At 48.8% G+C, this 17,659-nt stretch overlaps 1 protein-coding gene across 5 annotated transcripts in view; it reads right to left on the bottom strand.

The window, feature by feature from the left end:
• Nucleotides 1–17,016, bottom strand: part of nos1 (nitric oxide synthase 1 (neuronal)) — a 33,488-nt gene extending 16,472 nt beyond the window's left edge. For 4 of the 5 annotated variants that reach the window (XM_086169783.1, XM_086169786.1, XM_086169784.1 and 1 more), the window contains exons 1-13: nucleotides 16,260–17,016; nucleotides 14,413–14,515; nucleotides 10,929–11,066; nucleotides 8,660–8,805; nucleotides 6,775–6,937; nucleotides 6,467–6,558; nucleotides 4,074–4,215; nucleotides 3,852–3,991; nucleotides 3,027–3,201; nucleotides 2,290–2,391; nucleotides 1,931–2,125; nucleotides 1,182–1,267; nucleotides 508–652 (exon numbers count right to left, since the gene is read on the bottom strand). In XM_086169783.1, coding sequence (XP_086025909.1) covers nucleotides 508–652; nucleotides 1,182–1,267; nucleotides 1,931–2,125; nucleotides 2,290–2,391; nucleotides 3,027–3,201; nucleotides 3,852–3,991; nucleotides 4,074–4,215; nucleotides 6,467–6,558; nucleotides 6,775–6,937; nucleotides 8,660–8,805; nucleotides 10,929–11,066; nucleotides 14,413–14,515; nucleotides 16,260–16,936 — 2,304 coding nt within the window. In that variant the 5' untranslated portion in view covers nucleotides 16,937–17,016. Of the gene's footprint in view, nucleotides 1–507; nucleotides 653–1,181; nucleotides 1,268–1,930; nucleotides 2,126–2,289; nucleotides 2,392–3,026; nucleotides 3,202–3,851; nucleotides 3,992–4,073; nucleotides 4,216–6,466; nucleotides 6,559–6,774; nucleotides 6,938–8,659; nucleotides 8,806–10,928; nucleotides 11,067–14,412; nucleotides 14,568–16,259 lie in introns of those variants that run through there. The other variant, XM_086169787.1, reaches the window with a different exon arrangement.
• Nucleotides 17,017–17,659: the final 643 nt, after the last annotated feature.

Here is a 17,659-nt window from a genome sequence, read left to right as displayed (position 1 = left end):
CCAAGTGCGCTAAGAGGGGAGCCGGGCTTCCGGTGATCGGACCACACGCCCGCTCGCCGGCGTGCGCATCCGCGGACTCACGCGTGCGAACCGGGCTCCCGCACGATTGATCGCGCAGCCAAAACAGGAAGGGAAAAATTAGAAACGACCCCGAGGGTAAAAGCATTTTGCATTATTGAAAACAGCGTGTCATCCCAACCCCACCCCCCCCATCATTTTTTAACACATTTGCACAGACAGCCGTGCTCAGGGATCTTGTCTTAAACTACACGGCGGCTCCACGCTTCGCTGATTCAATCTTGCCCCTGACCGGCGGCACTTCAACCGCATGAGAGGAAGGCAAAATGTGACAAGACGCTTTCCTCTCATGCTCGACTGTCGCCCGTTCTCAGCCGGCATCTGCTCGACTTCAGCCAGGGGACGTTTTTAAAAATGTCCTCCTCCACCCTTCGCCGTTTCGGCTACCGTCTCACGACTCCCGTGACGCGAGGCGGTAGCGAGCGTTACCTTCGGATCGAACGCGTGCTTGAAGATTTCGCACAGGGTTTTGGCGTAATCGTGCGATTTCCCCGTCTCGGTGGCGAAGAGGATGGTGGCTTTCACCCTTTTGGCCATGGCTTGGCCCATGAGCTTAGCCGAGAATTTGACGGCTCTGCAAAGGAGAAGAAACATTCACGGTAAACTTTACGGATCCCGCCGTTTGCAGCTGCAGCTTTCCGCCCACTCCCTCCCCTCCTGCGCTTCTCGAGTCCTCGCTTGATAAGAAACACTCCTGATTGAGCCTCTAATTGGCCGACGGTGGCGCCGGGGAGGGGTTTCAGCGGGCGGCCCATATTACGCCGAGGTGGCGGATGGGTGACAATTGCTATTTCTTAGCTCGTCATATCCTCGAGGCAATTATATTAATAGCAGGAGACGCGCGGCGTGAGAGCGCGGGTACGCGAGGAAGACACTGACGAGAATCCCCGAGAGCCTGATTGGATAAATTTCATCTCGGAAAACGCCAATTTCCTCCCCGTGCCTCTGACGTTGTTTGGCTTCGGATTGCTGCGCAGAGCTCCCAGAATTGTTTCTGACAACCGTGATAACGGCGCCATTCACCTCTGAGTCTCCAGAAAACAAGCGGCTGAACAGAAGCAGGTGTCGCTCGTGTCTAATACGCGTCCGCGGCGCCCACTCACTTGGCCAGCTTCTTGAATCCGATGGCTCTTTTCTTGGTAGGCGTCCCGTTGACTCCTTTCCACACGTGGGTATTCCAAGGATCCGACTTTTGCACAAAAAAAAAAAAACAAAAAAACAAAAAAGAAAATTAGACCTTGAAGGGTTACATCGTTAAAAGGTTGAAAGTCTTCCAAACTGCCTCGCGGGCTGAGGAGCGCTAAGGAATTTAATTTCTGTCAACCTGAAAAGCCAATTTCCGCAACAAATCGTGTTTTTTCTGAGTTACGCCGCGTCCGTTGGCAGAACGCGGCGAGTGCGGCTACGCCGATTACTGTTACACCTGCCCAGAATGAGGTTGTTGGCATTCGGTCGGGATTCCAAATCCAATAAATCTTATCAGATCCAAGTGAAGTCAAGGTGTGACAAACAAGCGTAGCCACCAAACAATGAGATAAAGTTCATAAAGAGATCACTTGCTCAAAACCATAAAGAATAAATAGACACGCATTGAAATGGGAGAATCGCTGCCGTGATAAGGCTCTGTTATGGCTAAGTGGAAAAAAAGAAAAAAAAAAAAAAAACACGAGATAAAAAGACAAAACAAAGGCCAAAACCGTTTTTATCTGGAATTGAAAGCAACCAGTTTCGGCCGCTGCTGCCAAAACAGACGTTTTTCCGGTTACGCTTCACGGAGAACATTAGCCGTTAGCTCGTCTCCGTTTGGATAAACTCAACCCGACGCGGCGGGAAGCAGCCGACCGCCTGTCACCTGGTACTCAAACGACGGGGTGAGGCGGTAGTTGAGCATTTCCTGGTGGAAAACCGGCGTGATGCTCCCGGACATGGGGGGCACGATCCAAACCCAGTCGCCGGGGCAACCGCCTCGCACGCGGTACTCGTTCTCCATGTGCTTCATGAAGGACTCGGTGGCCGAGTGATGGTCCACGATGGTCACCTTGGAGCTCTGTAGAGAAGAAATACAGGGAACATGAACACAGCCCTGAGCCGCCGTCCTCATCGGCCGACTTCTCATTGTCGCCGTCCAAGAAGCCTCCTTGGACATCTAGCGAGGTTCCTCCTAAAAACCATTCGCCCCCAAAATATGGAGTCTTTGGAGTATCAACAAACCTGGAAGCTGTGAAGGACGGCGATGTTGATCTCCACCAGAGCTTTGTCTTTCCACAGGGAGGACGTCTTCCTCGTGTCCAAGTCCATCTTGGTGGCGACTTCCTGTCGAAGAGAACCAAGATATGAGAGCAATGACGCAGTAGGGATTGTAACCACGCAAAAAAAAAAAAAAAACTTTCGTCCATCCCCAATTTGGATTCATGAGTCAGCAGGGTGACATTTAAAAGTCTGGAGCGCAACTGCTGCCCTGACGCGTTTTGTTGTTTTTTTAATCGTAATAAAAGTCGCATCCCCGTTCCGAGAGCGATCCCCGAAGGCCCCCCCCCCCCTCCTCGATTAATAATAAGTCACACTGTGTCCGAATTGGCCGGCGAGCCTCGGTAGCAGCCAGCGTGACGGAAAAAAAAAAATCCAGTCAAGATGTCAAGAGACGCGGTATAATCTGTGAATCAGACGTTGCCATGGCGACGCAGACCCCCGCTCTGCGCCTTTTTCATATTAGATATCGCTACGTGGGAGTTTTAACTTTAATGAAACGGCGCGCGAGTGTCATGTCGGCTGGAAACTTGGCAACTTCGGTGAAAAATTGTTTTCCCCGGCGAGCTTCGTCTGACGAGGCGTCAAAAGGATCCGTGCGTGCACGCGCGCGACACTTTAACAAAAAAAAAAAAAAAAAAAACCTTTCATTCTGAAAGGGTCACTCGGTGTACGACTCCCATTCCGGCGCAACACGCTACCTCCAGAATGTTGTAGCGCGAGCTGTCGCAGAAGTCTCTCACGCCGATCTCCGTGCCCATGTACCAGCCGCTGAAGGGGCAGGCGGTGAACTCCAGGCCGCCGATCTCCAGCAGCATGTTGGCGACGGCGGGGAGGCTGTACCACTTCAGCCCCAGGTCCTTGAACCACTCGTACCTGGATCGGGACGCGTGTTGAATTAGCATGCGCGGCGGCGGCAAAAGTGGCGCTTCAGGCAAGGAGAGCAGCCAAAACAAACATTAACACCCACAACTCCCTTTGCTTGTTCCGCGAGGAAGAGGAGGAGGAGGAGGAAGAGGGGAAGGGAGGGTATTAATTGCAGAGCCGAGCCCAAAACCGTCGTTGACCGCTTTCTCTGCCGAGCTCGCCGCCGCCGCCGCCGCCGAGAGCCTGGCGACGCAACGTCGGCCACGACTAAGATAAGGTTTCGTGGAGCCGTCGCGCGCTGCCCTTCGTAATTAAGAGTTTCAAGACGCGTGTTTTTTTTTTTTTTTGTTTTAATTCAAGAGAAAAAAAAAAAAAAAAAGAGGACAAAGGAATCGCAGGAGGACGCCTGGAAATCTCCGAGGAGCCTCGTGGTTGCAACAAAAGGGCTCGGCGGGCTGGCGGATAAAGCCGCGGCTCGCGGGAATAATCGACACAGTCGGGCAGTCGGATCTCTCCGTTTAAAAAAAAAAAAAGTACCCTATTGTTCAAAAGTGTTGTGAAAGAGAAATAAGAGTAGGCGGACCCCTTCCCCCCCCCCCGGCAGCCTCCGCTTTGGCAGATTCTCTTCGTATCGCACGCGTCGCGAAGGAACAACTCACTTGGGGTGTGTGATGGGCACCTCCAGGACCAGGTCCTCTGGGATCTCGAATAGCTCGGGGTCGTTCCCGTTGGCCTGCAGGAGGAGGGGCAGCACGTCGAAACGGCCTTTCGGCGCCTTCCACCCCAGCTGCATGCATATCTGGAGATGAAGAAGCGTGAGTGCTCGCGTGGCGTGAATTTAAAAAAAAAAGCATACCCGCTTTGCGGCTCCCGGCTTTTACCTCCGTGAATTCCACGTTGGCGGGATCTCCCAGAATCTGCCCGTCGGGTTGTTTGTAGCCGGCGTAGCGGATCAGCTGCATGTTCCACACTCGAAAATCATGTTTACCGTCTGTCCTCTGAGGGAATATGGTGATGGCTGACCTGTAGAAAACAGAAATATATATGAATAAATTGAACAGGTTTACATCAACTGAAGTCAAAGATTGAGGGTTGAGGCCGAAAGTGACGGGAAGACGGACGACACTGTTGAAACCAGTGATAATTTTCTTTTTTCTATGCATCACAATTCTCTTGTATTTTGCATATAATTTCATGAGATTTTTTTTTTTTTTTTTTTTATAAAGCAAAAAGGTAATTGTTTTTGTAGGTTTTGCACCAACCCCCGAGCCGATAAATATAAATAATTAAAATCAAGCACTAAATCATTCAGATTTAGTGTCTGTATGCATATATGTATGTGAGCTCAAGCTCGAAATTATTCATTTCCCAGGGGAATGAATATTTTTGGGCAATACAGATACATACACAAACACACATACACACACATACGTCCATATATACAAAAAGTTTTTCAGAAAACCGGATAACGGTTGATTTAGGCACAAAAATAAAAAAAATTGTCAAAAAATGGCTTGCAATAATTCTAAGAAGGTGACAATACAAAATTATTTCTTCTTTTTTTTTTTTTTTTGAGTTTGTCAGGGGCAACTACACTGCCAGAGACGATAACTTCGTCTTAAACATGCTAATATATATCTATTACACCATATTAGCATGGTGATTGACGCTAAAGCTAATGCACTTTAGCGCACACGCTTGCTAGAAAATGTGAGGATAAAAAATCCAGAGGCAACATGAGGACCCTGGACTCTTGGGCTGAGATCCTGTGACTCACGGAGCCATTAACAAATGCATTATTGCTTAAACGAGAAATCCCCGACCCCCCCCGTCCCCGTTCGGTTAATTATCCACCTGCGCCGACAAGTTTCCACTTTCCCCCTTCTCTCCAATTTCGCAGCTTTAGTGCAACACCTGTGACCAGTTACGATATACCCCTCGTCTCCCGAGCTCTCGTCCTGTCGACCAGGTATGCGGTCCATCACTTTTTATCCGCTTAGAGCCTTTAATTAAAGTCCCACTAGCTGTGAAAGAGCGAGCTAAAGCCGTCCCCCGGCTCAGATTGCGCGTTCGTCAACTCGACTTGTCCGAACAGGTGGATTCTGTATCGCGTTTTTTTTTTTTTTTTTTTTTTTTTGCGATTTAGCTTCCCGCGGAAAAGAATCCGCTCCCTCGGGTCTGCTCCACATCCGAGGAGCGTTAGAATGTGTTAATAATCCTAAGCCGGTTACGAGGAAAGGGGGGGGGGGGGAACAGCTGGTGTGAATCTGGGCCGGTGGTGCCGACCGTTCGACATCTGCGCGAGGCAATCTCCGACGTTTAATCCGTCTGCGGTCGGATTGTACGGGTACGTTTGAGTTTAGAGTGTCGGCGGCCGGCGCCCGGTGATTCTCCCGCCTTTCTAGAGAGTTATTTTCACATGACAGTTAAAAAAACCCAAAACAAAACCGCAGGAAGTAGGATTCGCTTTTCCATCGTCACATGACCCTCCCTCGAAAACTAGCGAACGCAACATGGGCCGACGAAATGAGCCAATCAAGGCGATCGCGTCGAATACTTTTCCATCCATCCAACGACTTACTGCGTTTTAATGAAGTGAAATGCGTGACCTTTTTATGGCGTGATGTTTGCAGACAGGTGCGTGTTTAGCGTGCAGCTGGTAGCTACATGACGGGGAAAAACGAACGAAACACCCGTCGAGGAACCATTTAGGGTTCGAGGAGTTAATGTATTCACTTGTATGACTTTGCAGGTGGTTGAATCCTAATTACTTTTATGTCTAGATTAACGCTCTGCGACCGCCACCTTGAAAAAGTTACAAAAAGTTATCTTGATTTGGCTACTGTCGATGTTCGGGGATATCGATTTTGCGTTCGCGCGACGCCTCGTGAGTTATCCGCACAGCCGTTTCATCGGTTTTTTGCTCATGAGCCGTCGCCCGGAAGGTCAGGAGGCCCGCTGAACACGAAAAGCTAATTTGCACAATTAGGACTGGGCGGAAAGAGACAAAATAGTTTCGACAAATAGCGCCCGGTTAGCGAGGTCTGCCGCCTGGTTGGCGGGGCGGAGGTTAGCGCCGTGCTGCGAGATAGCGTCAGACGCGGTGCTTAGCGACGCCGCGTGCAGCGACAGATGGGACGGCGGGTCAAATCAGGGTTTTCCAGAAACGGCGAGGAACATGGAGTGACAGATGGGGGACGGACGGATGTCGAAAAAGGGGAACATGCGGAATTGCGCCGCAGGAAACGGAGATGGGAGAGAAATATCTTCTTACCTCAGGTTGCCTTTGTTGGTGGCGTATTTGATGTGGTTGCAGATGTAGTTGTACATTCCGTGAGCGGTCGTGCAGTCTCTGGCGTCGAACACCTGGAAATTTAAGCCGCGGGATGAGTAAAAAGCGTGGCTTTTCCCGAAAATCGGCTTCAGAGGAAGGGGGGATGAAGAACAAGCCGGGTGTGAAATTGTCAGTCTTTCGATCCTCCGAGGTTGAGGTTGGCGATTTCCTCCCCGCGGAATCATGGGACGGCCGCGGATTTCCGCGCTCTCCTCGCGAAAATCGAGATGGAGTTCGGCGTTTCTCACCTGCAGTTTGGACCACTGGATCCTCCCCACGCAGCGAGCGGCGTTTCTCCAAGCGTGCTTGGCGCCGTAAATCAGTTCGGTGTCTTTCAGCTGGTAGGATCCCGACGCTTCGATCTCCTTGGTGACCTCGTCCAGTCGGTCCACGTGGGCTTTGGAGCCGAACCTGCGGAACGGTTGATCGAGAGAGGTGTTGTTTTTTTTTTTCTGTTTTTTTTTTTCCTGAAACCCCACCACGAGTGCAGGTTGCTGCAAAAATGTGCAAAAAAAAAAAAAAAAAAACCTTTACACAGCGCCGCATCTCATTTCTCTCATTAATTTTCTTGAACTAACCCCACTGACTCCCCCCATTGAGCCGTCTCCTGGATCCCACTCCGGCGAGGCCGCTAAAAGAGCTCCGGCGCTCAGTCGAAACCTCGTTATTAGATCAAGCCGCCTCCATTAACCGTCCGCTCCCCGCGCTCCTTTCGAAATGAGCCCAAATGAAACCCCCTCCCCCGCTCAGAAGATTCTTTATCCAGCTGTTTCAGCAAATTGCAGACGTTATCAGAAGTTTGGCTCGTTGGACACACAAAAAAAATTCTGCACGGTAGGGAAGTGTAGAGGGGGGAGCGCGTCGCTTTCGCAGTCACCGGCAAAGTCTTATCGACTTGGATTGTTTGTACGGTAATTTCCGGACTATTGAGCGCACTTGTATATAAGCCGCAACGGATTTGTCCTCCACCGGCTGATCGCTATCCTGCTCTTCCTCCTGCGCACTCAAACCATTAATGTCGAATTGAACCACCTTGCATGGTCATTTCATTGATCCGATGTGAAGAGGCTAAATATTCTGGTGATATGAAGCTCCATAAATCCATAAATCAGAAAAAAGTAGCATCTTATAGTCCGGAAATTACGGTATATCCATATATATACATATATATGTTCCGTATACATACATAAATATATATGTATAAATGCTTGGGTTAGTCCATGTTGAGTTGGTCGGTAATGTAAATCGGGTGTTTTGTAGAAGCCTAGCCAAATATGGTCGCTATGTTGAAATGTGTTGTTTGGCAAATAAATGGACAAATTCCTCGGACTCCATTGAGATGGAATCTGAACAAAAGATCGAAAAAAAAAAAAAAAAATACCAGAAATACCGGCGATGGCTGCAAACCGGTCCGAGAGGTCAATGACCCCAAACATGTCCAGTGGATTTTTATTGTTTTACACAATCTGCACTGATCGATCTACTTTCGTCTGTTCCCTGGGTGACCCAAACACAACAAAGCATTCTTCAACGCTGCAGCGAAACACTTCTTATCACCGCCGACATCTAAAGCTGAACCGCCGCCCAACCCAAGCAGGAAAACAAGTCCGGTTGCCTTTGGAGGGGCAGCATTTGTATGCCTAAAATGTATATCTTCAAACGCAAACCCAGACCGTTTTGAAAACACGGCACTCACACAAAACATCTACCACTATTAAAATGTGATTAAAAAAGGAAGCACATGAAGAGTTTAAAGCTTGTAAACTTTTTTTTTATTTTTTTTTTAAAGGGAAACATCTGGGCTGCTGCTGCCCAGGCTTCCCCTGCCATGCCAGCGCCTTCTCTCGCTTCCTCTTTGCCCCACCGCTACCAATGCTGTTTCTGAATTCCGCATATTTTCTTTTGGTTCTTGCAGCTTCCCCTCTCACTTCCCTGCAGATATTCGCTCCCGCTGAGCTGCGGAGTCACTTCGTCTCGACCCAACACCGCCGTGAGTATTTTCCGCGACCATATTTTTACCCAGTACTTCCACGACGTGGCTAACACCCGACTGCCTGCCTGAGTTGTTCCTCAGATGAACAACCGAAGCGGGGATTTTCCTTCTCTGCGGGCTACACAACAAGACGTCCTTACCTCTTGATGGAGGTGTAGTACTGATCTATGAAGTCGGTGGCCAGCGGAAGGAGCTCGTCTTTGGTTCTGCACTCGCCCGGCTTGCGGGTGCGCTGGTTGGGCATCATCACGGAGCCGATGCACACGTTTTCGTTGCAGATTTGCATCTGAAAGAAATCAGAGGGCAGATGATGGAAGTTTCCTCGGTGACAAAAAACAGACACACGCGAAGATGAAGCTTGTGGAATATGATGTGATTATTTTGTGATAGGAATGCAAATGCGTCATTCATTATCCATCCACTTATTCCTAGCGATAGCAGCTATCATCAGGTTGATCGCCGCTATCGTTGGCTCACTGCGGGAATCCTCGGACCTTTGACCTTTGACCTTGGTCATATGATAGCTAGGCTACCAGTAGAGAAAATTCACCCGCTCATTCACGCACCTGGGTATTTTAGGGTCTTCGATTGACCTACTGCATGTTTTTGGACCGCGGGAGGAAACCGAGAAAATCGCCAACCCCGCGAAGTCGGATACAAAGCAGGGACTTTGCGCCGCTTTGCTGCCAAACACTGATAGCTGAACGCCATCGGGACTCTAGTAAGAATTCATCAACTGTTCATTCAGCAGGACGGAGTCTGTGCCCGTTTATTCCGCCCGGCGTCGTCTTTTTTTTAAGAGAGCCGCCGGATCACGTGGGTTTCAGGTGACTCGGTTCACCTCAGCAAATGTTGGGAATCTCCCAGAGCCGAGGTCAAACGTTCGGCCGCGGGATTCTAATCCGACCAATTCATCGTAGCGTAGCCTTTATCAAGTGCAGCGGGGGAGAACGAGAGCGAAAGCTGCAGAGAGAGGAAAAAAAAAAAAAAAAAAAAAAAAAAAAACAGCTGAGCTCAACCGTGTGTGCTTGATTTAATGATGGCGTCTCTATTTGGGTTGGCAGGAAAGACTCACCAGCTTAGTCATATAGAACGAGTGCGCAAAGGAGGATGACAGGAACGATAGAGACAGCCGGCGGACATTGCGGATAGAGGAAATTTGACACTGACCCCGGCGCTACTAAAATTGGCTTGTTACTCTAAAAAAACCACCCACTTACACTGTCGGAGCAAAACAAACTCGCTGTTCCATCCAACCCCTCCGCCGCAAATGAAGTCAAGACAACAAAGAGCGATATCGGCCTATCAGAGCCGAGGGAAAGGAAATTGACCGGGACTGAGAAAGCATAGATAGATATAAGGGGGGGATATTGGTAGAAGTGTGTGTGTGTGTGTGAAGGGGGGTAAGTAAGCAAAACAGATGAGAGGAAGCCAAGAAGAGCAAGAGGTGACAAGAAAGTGGTTGGACGGGAGGTGGAAGGGGGGGGTTACGGATGAGCCTGGCAGGGAGTGTTAAAAATAAAACAAAGGACTCACTCGTGCTCCAGCACGTCCGCTCATCATACCGCTTCGGGGCATTCATGCCAGCCAGCTGTCCTTTTCGGAAAACGACGGATCATACTCGAACACGGCAGCGTGGCATAATGGAGCTGGAGATGCTATTAAAGGCCGCTCTTTGGGACGCGCACAATAGGCTGCCCGATAAGGAGCGTCTGCGGTATTTCGAAGGGGCGGGGATGCTTAAAAAGACCTGTCGTTGAATAGACTCCCAAAAGTGACTTTTGTGGCCCCCGTGAGAAAACAAATCCATTCATCTTCAGAGCCTCCGGCAGATATTTGGGAATCGGGCGGCCGTTATATATAAAAACAGTCTCGGAACAAGTCTTCATATTGGGGGAATGGATTTATTTGACTTTACGTGCGGCTGGAAAATCCGTCTTACGGCCACCAACCGGCTAGTAGGCCGCCTTGGCGTCACATGATTCAAAAATGTCCTCAAACGTGCGCTTCCTAATAGCAGCTCTGTGGGTTCTTAGTCGCACCGGGTCAAACAACCATACATATTTTTAATTGCGTGTTTCCCATCTTTGCGAGGGCTTCTTTCCAAAATAACGGTATTTCAAAATCCAAGCGCCAACTTTAGGAAATTTTCTATGCGGATGATTCATGCATATTTTGTGGCAAAGCCGCATCAACCCATTGTGCCAAAGCCGGCGTGCCGTCCGCTAATTGTTTTTTTTTGGTGAACGAGGTGTTTGCGATCCAGCTTAGGTCATGTATGCGTAAGCTTTCAATAAATCATAGGTATGAGCCAACATGAACCGGTCGCCGAAAAAAAAAAAAAAAATTCGGTCACTCTATTTAACTTGAGTTTCACAGCTCCTTCGGATGCTACCGCAGCCGCCTCACCTTGCCGCTGCTGTTATGCAGCGTGTCGCTGTAGACCGTCCCCGTCTCCCAGTTCTTGATCCGATAGAAGAGCGGGCATTTGGAGGGGCTTCCATTCTGCAGCGTCTTGGTAGGCGAGGACTTGCACTGGGAGAGAGCCTGAAAAAGAAACATCGGAAGCAGTTATTTCAGGTCACTTTGCCGGACGGTTTCACGCCGAGGGATGCGGACCTTGGCTGAACAATGGGGTATTGATCTGCGAGGTTTATGATGGAAAATAAAGCGCTCCGACGCGGTAAAGGTGTTCTCGTTCGGCTCTCGATCCCGCCGCGCGCAGCTTCTTTCTTTCCGGAATAAATGCGATCGGCGTTTAACAGCGGGCTAATAGCGAGCTAACTCCCGGCTGCCCGTGGTTTTTGCCACCTGCAATCCAAAACAACACAAAGGGACCATTTTCCACCAGAAGTAAATATTTGTGGAAAACTTGCCCCGTCACGCCTCGCTTGTTTTTAAACACACGCACTGACGGATTATTGTCTCTTGATGTTTTGATCTGGTTTTTCAACGTTTGTGCAACGCCAGCGGCGTCTCTCATCAATATCACCGCTCGTTGGCAAGAACGAAGATAACCGTTTTCAACAAAGAGCGCGTAGCGAGTGTCCGACAAGCTCAGACAAGCAGAGCAAACTTGTTGTCTAGTTTTGTTCCATCCAGAAACTATCTTTGGCATTTATATCTAAGAAGGAACGTCCTTTAAATGTCAGCTCAGCTTGTATTTACGTCTTTTTCTTTTAATCTAACTGTGCATTATGTCTGTTGATGCAAAGTGCTACACGCGACGTGTAGGCCTCGGAGGTAATGGACGCTTTTATTTCACGTCTTATGCAAAAGGTGTCTGGGCTGCCGTGGCTCAGATGGAAGAGCGGAGGGTTGCTGGTTGGATTCCCGGCTCTGGTCAGGGTTAGAGTCTCTGCATCCTTTAAATCAGGGGTTTCAAACTTATTTTGGACTTATTTGGGCTGGAAAAATCATAGTGTAATTACCTACAAGTAACAGCTAAGTCCGAATTTTTCCTTTAGGGTAAAGGAGAACCGGTAAATGATAAAAATCTCTACATTCCATGTCTGCTTTCTCGCTGATGAGGGTGTCGGGCCCGACGGAAAAGCGGGTAAATTTGTAACGATAAGCAAAAATGCTATTTGCAGACCCGGAAGCCGCATTGCTGACATCTGTAGAAAGTTTCGAGTCACATAGTGTTATGCCATGTTGCAAACACTGGCTAAAACACAGTGCACCGCTAGCAGAAAAACTGTATTTTTATTTTAAAAAAGTAGTTTATATGTATTTGTTCATTTTGTAGATTTATTCCACAGGCCGGATTTTAGCCCCCGACGGGCCGGAACCAGCCCGCGGGCCGTACGTTTGACTACCCCCGCCTTAGATGATTCATGCGAATCACAGAAATAAAATATAGACATAGACTTAATCGAAAATGTTGCAATTTAGCGGCTTAACTGTCACAAACTGACTAGAATATGTCAAAATTAGGATCGACGGTTCGCAAAACTTTTCCAATATGCAAGACATAATGTAAATTTTCCATGAAGGGGGAAACCAGGACACGGCCACCTCAGTCTGAGATCACCAAGTTATTGTTGGGTTGGGAAAGAAAAAATGCGAATGGAAATGTACCTGCGCACACACACACACACACACACACACACACACACACACACACACACACGCACTTGCCATTGTTGTGGGTGGACAAAGAATGTCTGCAGAGACAGACGGGGATTTCAGCAGGTGAAGCTACTTTTAAAGAATATAACCAGGCAAAACTCAGTCATTTCAATGTTACAATGACTTTTATTTATATATATATATATATATATATATATATATATATATATATATATATATATATATATATATATATATTTGATTATCATTTCTACTTATTACCTGCAAAGAGCTGACATCGCTCGCTGCTCACGAGCCGTAATTAAATATAGTGGCCGGCCTGAGGCCCCGGTTAGCTTTGGTACACTAGTTAATGACATAACAATCCCTGGTTACCTCCTTTGCTCGTGAAACCATGAGAGTCCGGTCTGTCTAACGGAGGAAACCCTCCAAACGGGCTATTATTGCGTTCAATCTGCCTGCTTTTGCCATATTTAGTTTTTTTTTTTTTTTAAATCTTATTACAGACATTTTAACAACGTGCTACCGCATTGCCTTATATGGCGAAAGACGGGTCTGACAGGACCGACGGAGATTCGCATTCCCCGTCAAACCGATCCATTAGATAAAGAAATATTTCGCAAAATATAAAAGTTCTTAAACTATCGAAACGCCTCTTCGATCCGTGTTTACCGACGGCGTCCACCGGGGGGCGCCGGAGGGTCACCTGACCAAGTCCAAATGTCATCATATGGGCCACTCATCATGACCAAATTTTATTTCTTCCCCCGCCTCTTCCCTTTTGTTGTCGGTAAATTGTGAATTTAGCCGCCGGAAAAACCACCTTACAAGTTCCTCCGTCTGCCAGTTGCGTCACTCGTATTTCCCTCGTGCTTAACAGATTTCTGTCCAATCAGATTCAAGATTTCACCCAACTCTCCATTATTTGTTTTTTTTTTTTTTTTTCTAAGAGCGCAGCAACTTCCCTTTCTAAGAATTGACCTAAATGCTGTTTGGGCAATAAAGTTCTTTCTTGACGGCGGTTACATCATTGCTTCGAACGGCAAATCTGTGTAATTACTGAGACGGGAAGATCTCACGTGTTTGAAAGCGGGGGTTTGTTTACACCGCAAAACGACCGATTCGTCTAAAATGGGATACAAATAGGGACGGACTTCTGAGGAATGTGCGTTAGCGGACGCACATCCGCTACAAGTGACCAAAATATTTCAAACATCTTGTCCATCCGGTCGAAGGGTAAATGGGATATTTTATTTTCCCGCTTAAAATCCCTCTCCAGCTGAAAAAGGGGGTAAGTAGACACTTCGGCGGCGTTACGATTTTTAAATCGGCCGGGTTCAGGAAAAGACCAGAATGATTGACATATGGTCTTATCACTTTCCATCCTCTCAGGCCGATATCCGGTTCGCCTCATCCACTCCTCGGCCCCCGTCGCGAAAAAAAAAAAAAAAAAAAAAAATTCCAACACGCGTGTTAACACTTTTTCCCTTCAGGTCGAGGGGATCGTTTTGATGGAGAGCCGCGGAAAGAGGGATGGGATCGGCAGCTGCGTGCTTTCATTACGCCCTCTGGAATTATTTAGCGACATCCGGCCCTATTGACGGGGGGGTGACATCACGAGCGGCGGGCGAAGCGCAGACCCCCCCCCCCCCTCCAACCCCCCCGCCACAACAGAGCTTCTGCAAAAGTGGTCCAAAAGCGATGCAAGAAACCCAAAAGGTATTTGTCCTGCCGCACACATAAAGACGTCTGGATTGATTTGAAATAAAGTTGCAAAAACAAAGGGGAAGGTTTAGCTTACCTTCTCGCCATCCATATTGTGGAGCGCCGCCGGGAGGTTTTCCTGCATTCTGCCGTTTTCTGGCACCAGCTGAGGCGATGTTCCGTTTCCCACGCCGAAGTCCCTGCGAAGGTCGAGGGTTTTTGTTTTGTTTTGTTTTGTTTTCACCTTCAGCAACTCGCTGTAAACAAGTCTAGAGCTCCAGGAGGTGATGCTTTTTATCCACGCCAAAAAAATGGACACGCCCCCGCAGAGGAATATTTGCAGGGTTGATAGGCGGAGCGTTGCTTTTTATTGGTTGAAATAAAACGGGAAAAACCCGCCACGTTGATTCGCATGATAGATAAATTCCAATGTTGTGAAAGTTGGGTGACGTGTTTTGCCACGTCCGGCGCCTGCAACAATCACGTCCTCTGAAGACACCGGAGTCTTACGCAATAAAAATTTGGTTTGTTTCGTTTTAATTAGCATGAAATGTGTCACGGGAGCGCAAGGCATCCTTATCAAGAAGGCCTTCTTCTGGCTTCACTAAACTAAATCGGACCACCGATCAAATCTCCGGTTACATAACGTACATAATAATGAAAAATTAAATGATCAAATTAAATTAAAAAAATTTAAAAAAATCTCTGCAGATTATTTAAACCACAAGCCTTTGTTTTTGATTTGGAAAATTTACCCCCAGTGTGACACCATGTCCTGCCAAGCAGTGATAATAAAGGTATAAAAAAATGAATGAATTATAAAAAAACTGTGGCGTCGGCCGAAACCTTATCATGAAAGTGTTCGCATTTTATTGCGCATCTTCAATCTATCTGTTTATATGGAGAGATAAGGGTTATGTAAGGGTAAAGTCACATATCAATTCCTGGTGTCAGCAAACGTGATAAAGGGGGGTTTTATCAGCTGTTTCCAAAAAGAAGGCAGTTTTATTCAAACTAAAACGCTGCCGAGAAGCAAAAAAAGATCTCGGGTCGGGACGTGCCGATCCATCCGTTCGGAGGTTTTTTCAGAACGCCAAGAAACCCGTTGTTCCTGCACTCGAGGGGTGGAGGGGGCGCCGGAATCGGGGTTCACCCTGGACGCAGGGTCACGTACAGAGACGACCCCTTTCGCTCGCACGCCCTAAAAAGACGTGCGAACATTCGCTCTATCGTTGGGTCGTCCGATCCAGACGCAACCGATTGCGCGTTCGGGCGTCGTGAAGCGACGTACGGCCGTTCGCCCTCTCGTTCACGCGGACCGGCACCGATCATTCGGTACCGCTTTCGCCTTCCTGCCCCGCTTAAGTCGGTCACGCCGTTTCACAAACGTCGGCCACCCCAAGCTCGCCCTTGAAAAAAAAAATGAAAAAGTCGTCGGAGAGCTTTTTTTCGGGATGAAACGACCAAACGACGAGACGGCAGAAGCGTCGCGGACTGTAATTCACATTACGATGAATTGACATTATAGCAAAAAACGATTGTAATCGCCAAATATAAAGTGTAATCCTTGTTTTCGGATTCAATACTATGAACTGACAAAGGTATTTATTATTTGAACCGGTCCGCGGAAACATTTTCAAGCTTAAAACCGGTACAAAAAAAGGGTCGGGCGCTGCTGATTCAGGATCTCCTGATGAAGCTCCTCCGCGTTTTTGCACCGCGGAAGGAAACCTGAGGAACTCCACGCAGACATGTGGAGTTTTCAAAAAAAATGAAACTATCATTGAAAAGATTTCACTTCCTTTAATTTAGGGAAGAGCACGCGATGAGTAGCTTCTTGGAAAGAAAGAAAAAAAATCGTCGGAAAAATGAACTCATCGTCGGAGGCCTTTTTTTTTTTTTTTTTTTTTTTTCTCAACCCGGACGTGAACGGAGAAGATTTACCACGCCGCTTGGATATCGGCGTCCCTCGGCGGCGCTCCCCTCTGCCCCTCGCCGTTGATCTCCCGCTTGGCGCTCCGGATGAGACGCAGCACCGGTTCGATCTCCCTCAGCAGGTCGTTGTTCTCCTCCAGCCCGTTGCAGAGTGGCGGCGGCGGCGCCGAATCCCGGGCCTGCGCGCTTCCCCTCGGCGGGAGGCCGCGCGTGACGGACGGCGACGAGAGGCTCTCCTTGCCGGCCTGCTGCTGCTGCTGCTGCTGCTGCCCGAACGGGGAGCAGTTCTCGTAGGATCTGGACGGCGGGAAGGCGGGACGCGTGACCCGAACGGTGCGCTGGCGACCGTCGCCGCACAGCGTGGTCTCCAGGTGGGTGGTGAAACCCTCGGGCCCGCGGAGGATGAGCACGGCGTGGCTCTCCGGCGACACGTTCTTCAGCATCTCCAGGGCTCGCTCGTAGGAAAGGTCGACGAGGGGCTTGTTGTTGACGGCGAGCACGATGTCGCCCACCTGCACCAGGCCGCACTCCTCGGCGGCGCCGCCGCGGATCAGATCCGACACGATGACGGGCGGTTTGGAAACCCGTTGCTTCACCAGGAAACCCAAACCGCCCACCTTCCTCTTGAAGAGACGCACGGAGATGATGTTGGGCTGCAGCTGGCACACGGTGGGCTCGGACTCCATGGCGCCAGCGTCTGCGTGTGTGTGCGCGCGCGCGTGTGTGTGTGTGTGTGTGTGTGTGTGTGTGTGTGTGTGCTCAGGGACGTTTCTGAAAAGCAGCAAAAGAAAGGAAGGTTAAAAAGTAAACAACCTGGTCCAGCAGCTTTTCATCAACCGATCGTCGATGCGATTCTTGGGGGAAACTTCTCGTCTCGGCAAGCGGACGCGAATCTTTCCGCTCGAAGACGTTTTTTTTCTTGGGTTCGGAACCCAAGAAGCTTCTCGGACGACGGCTGGAACGTCTTCAGTTGAAGAAAATTCAAGTCCGGTTACCGAGACGAGAAGATTTCGGCAAGAATTGAAAACACTGCCGGTATTAAGCCGGTAATTGAAGTAAACGGGCCGTTGTGCCGTGACCTCTTGCTTCCTCGTACGAAGACATCGGACATCTTCCGACTGATCTTTTTCGCGGTTATCGACTCAAGAATGCAGTTTTACTTCTTTTTTATTTCCCCAAACATAAGCGGCCTCTGACGTCACTGCAAAGACACCTGGACGTATCCGGTTTTTTTACGTCAGAGGATTTGGAGGAAAAAAAAAAAAAAAGTGACGTTTTTCCAGTTAGAAAGTGCATGAACGACGTATTGCTGTGACGTGCGTCCGTGGGCTGCGTGTGTCCGTGCGTGGCACACGCACGATCGCAATCCGGCGCTCCCCAAATGTAAACAAACCGATAATCCCGCATCC

The sequence above is a fragment of the Fistularia commersonii genome, chromosome 22, assembly GCF_037954325.1.
Source record: "Fistularia commersonii isolate RoL2024-O1a breed Wild chromosome 22, RoL_Fcom_v1.0, whole genome shotgun sequence".
Lineage (NCBI taxonomy): Eukaryota > Metazoa > Chordata > Actinopteri > Syngnathiformes > Fistulariidae > Fistularia > Fistularia commersonii.
Note: the sequence above shows the minus strand (reverse complement) of the source record. Positions and strands in the feature narration are given on the sequence as shown.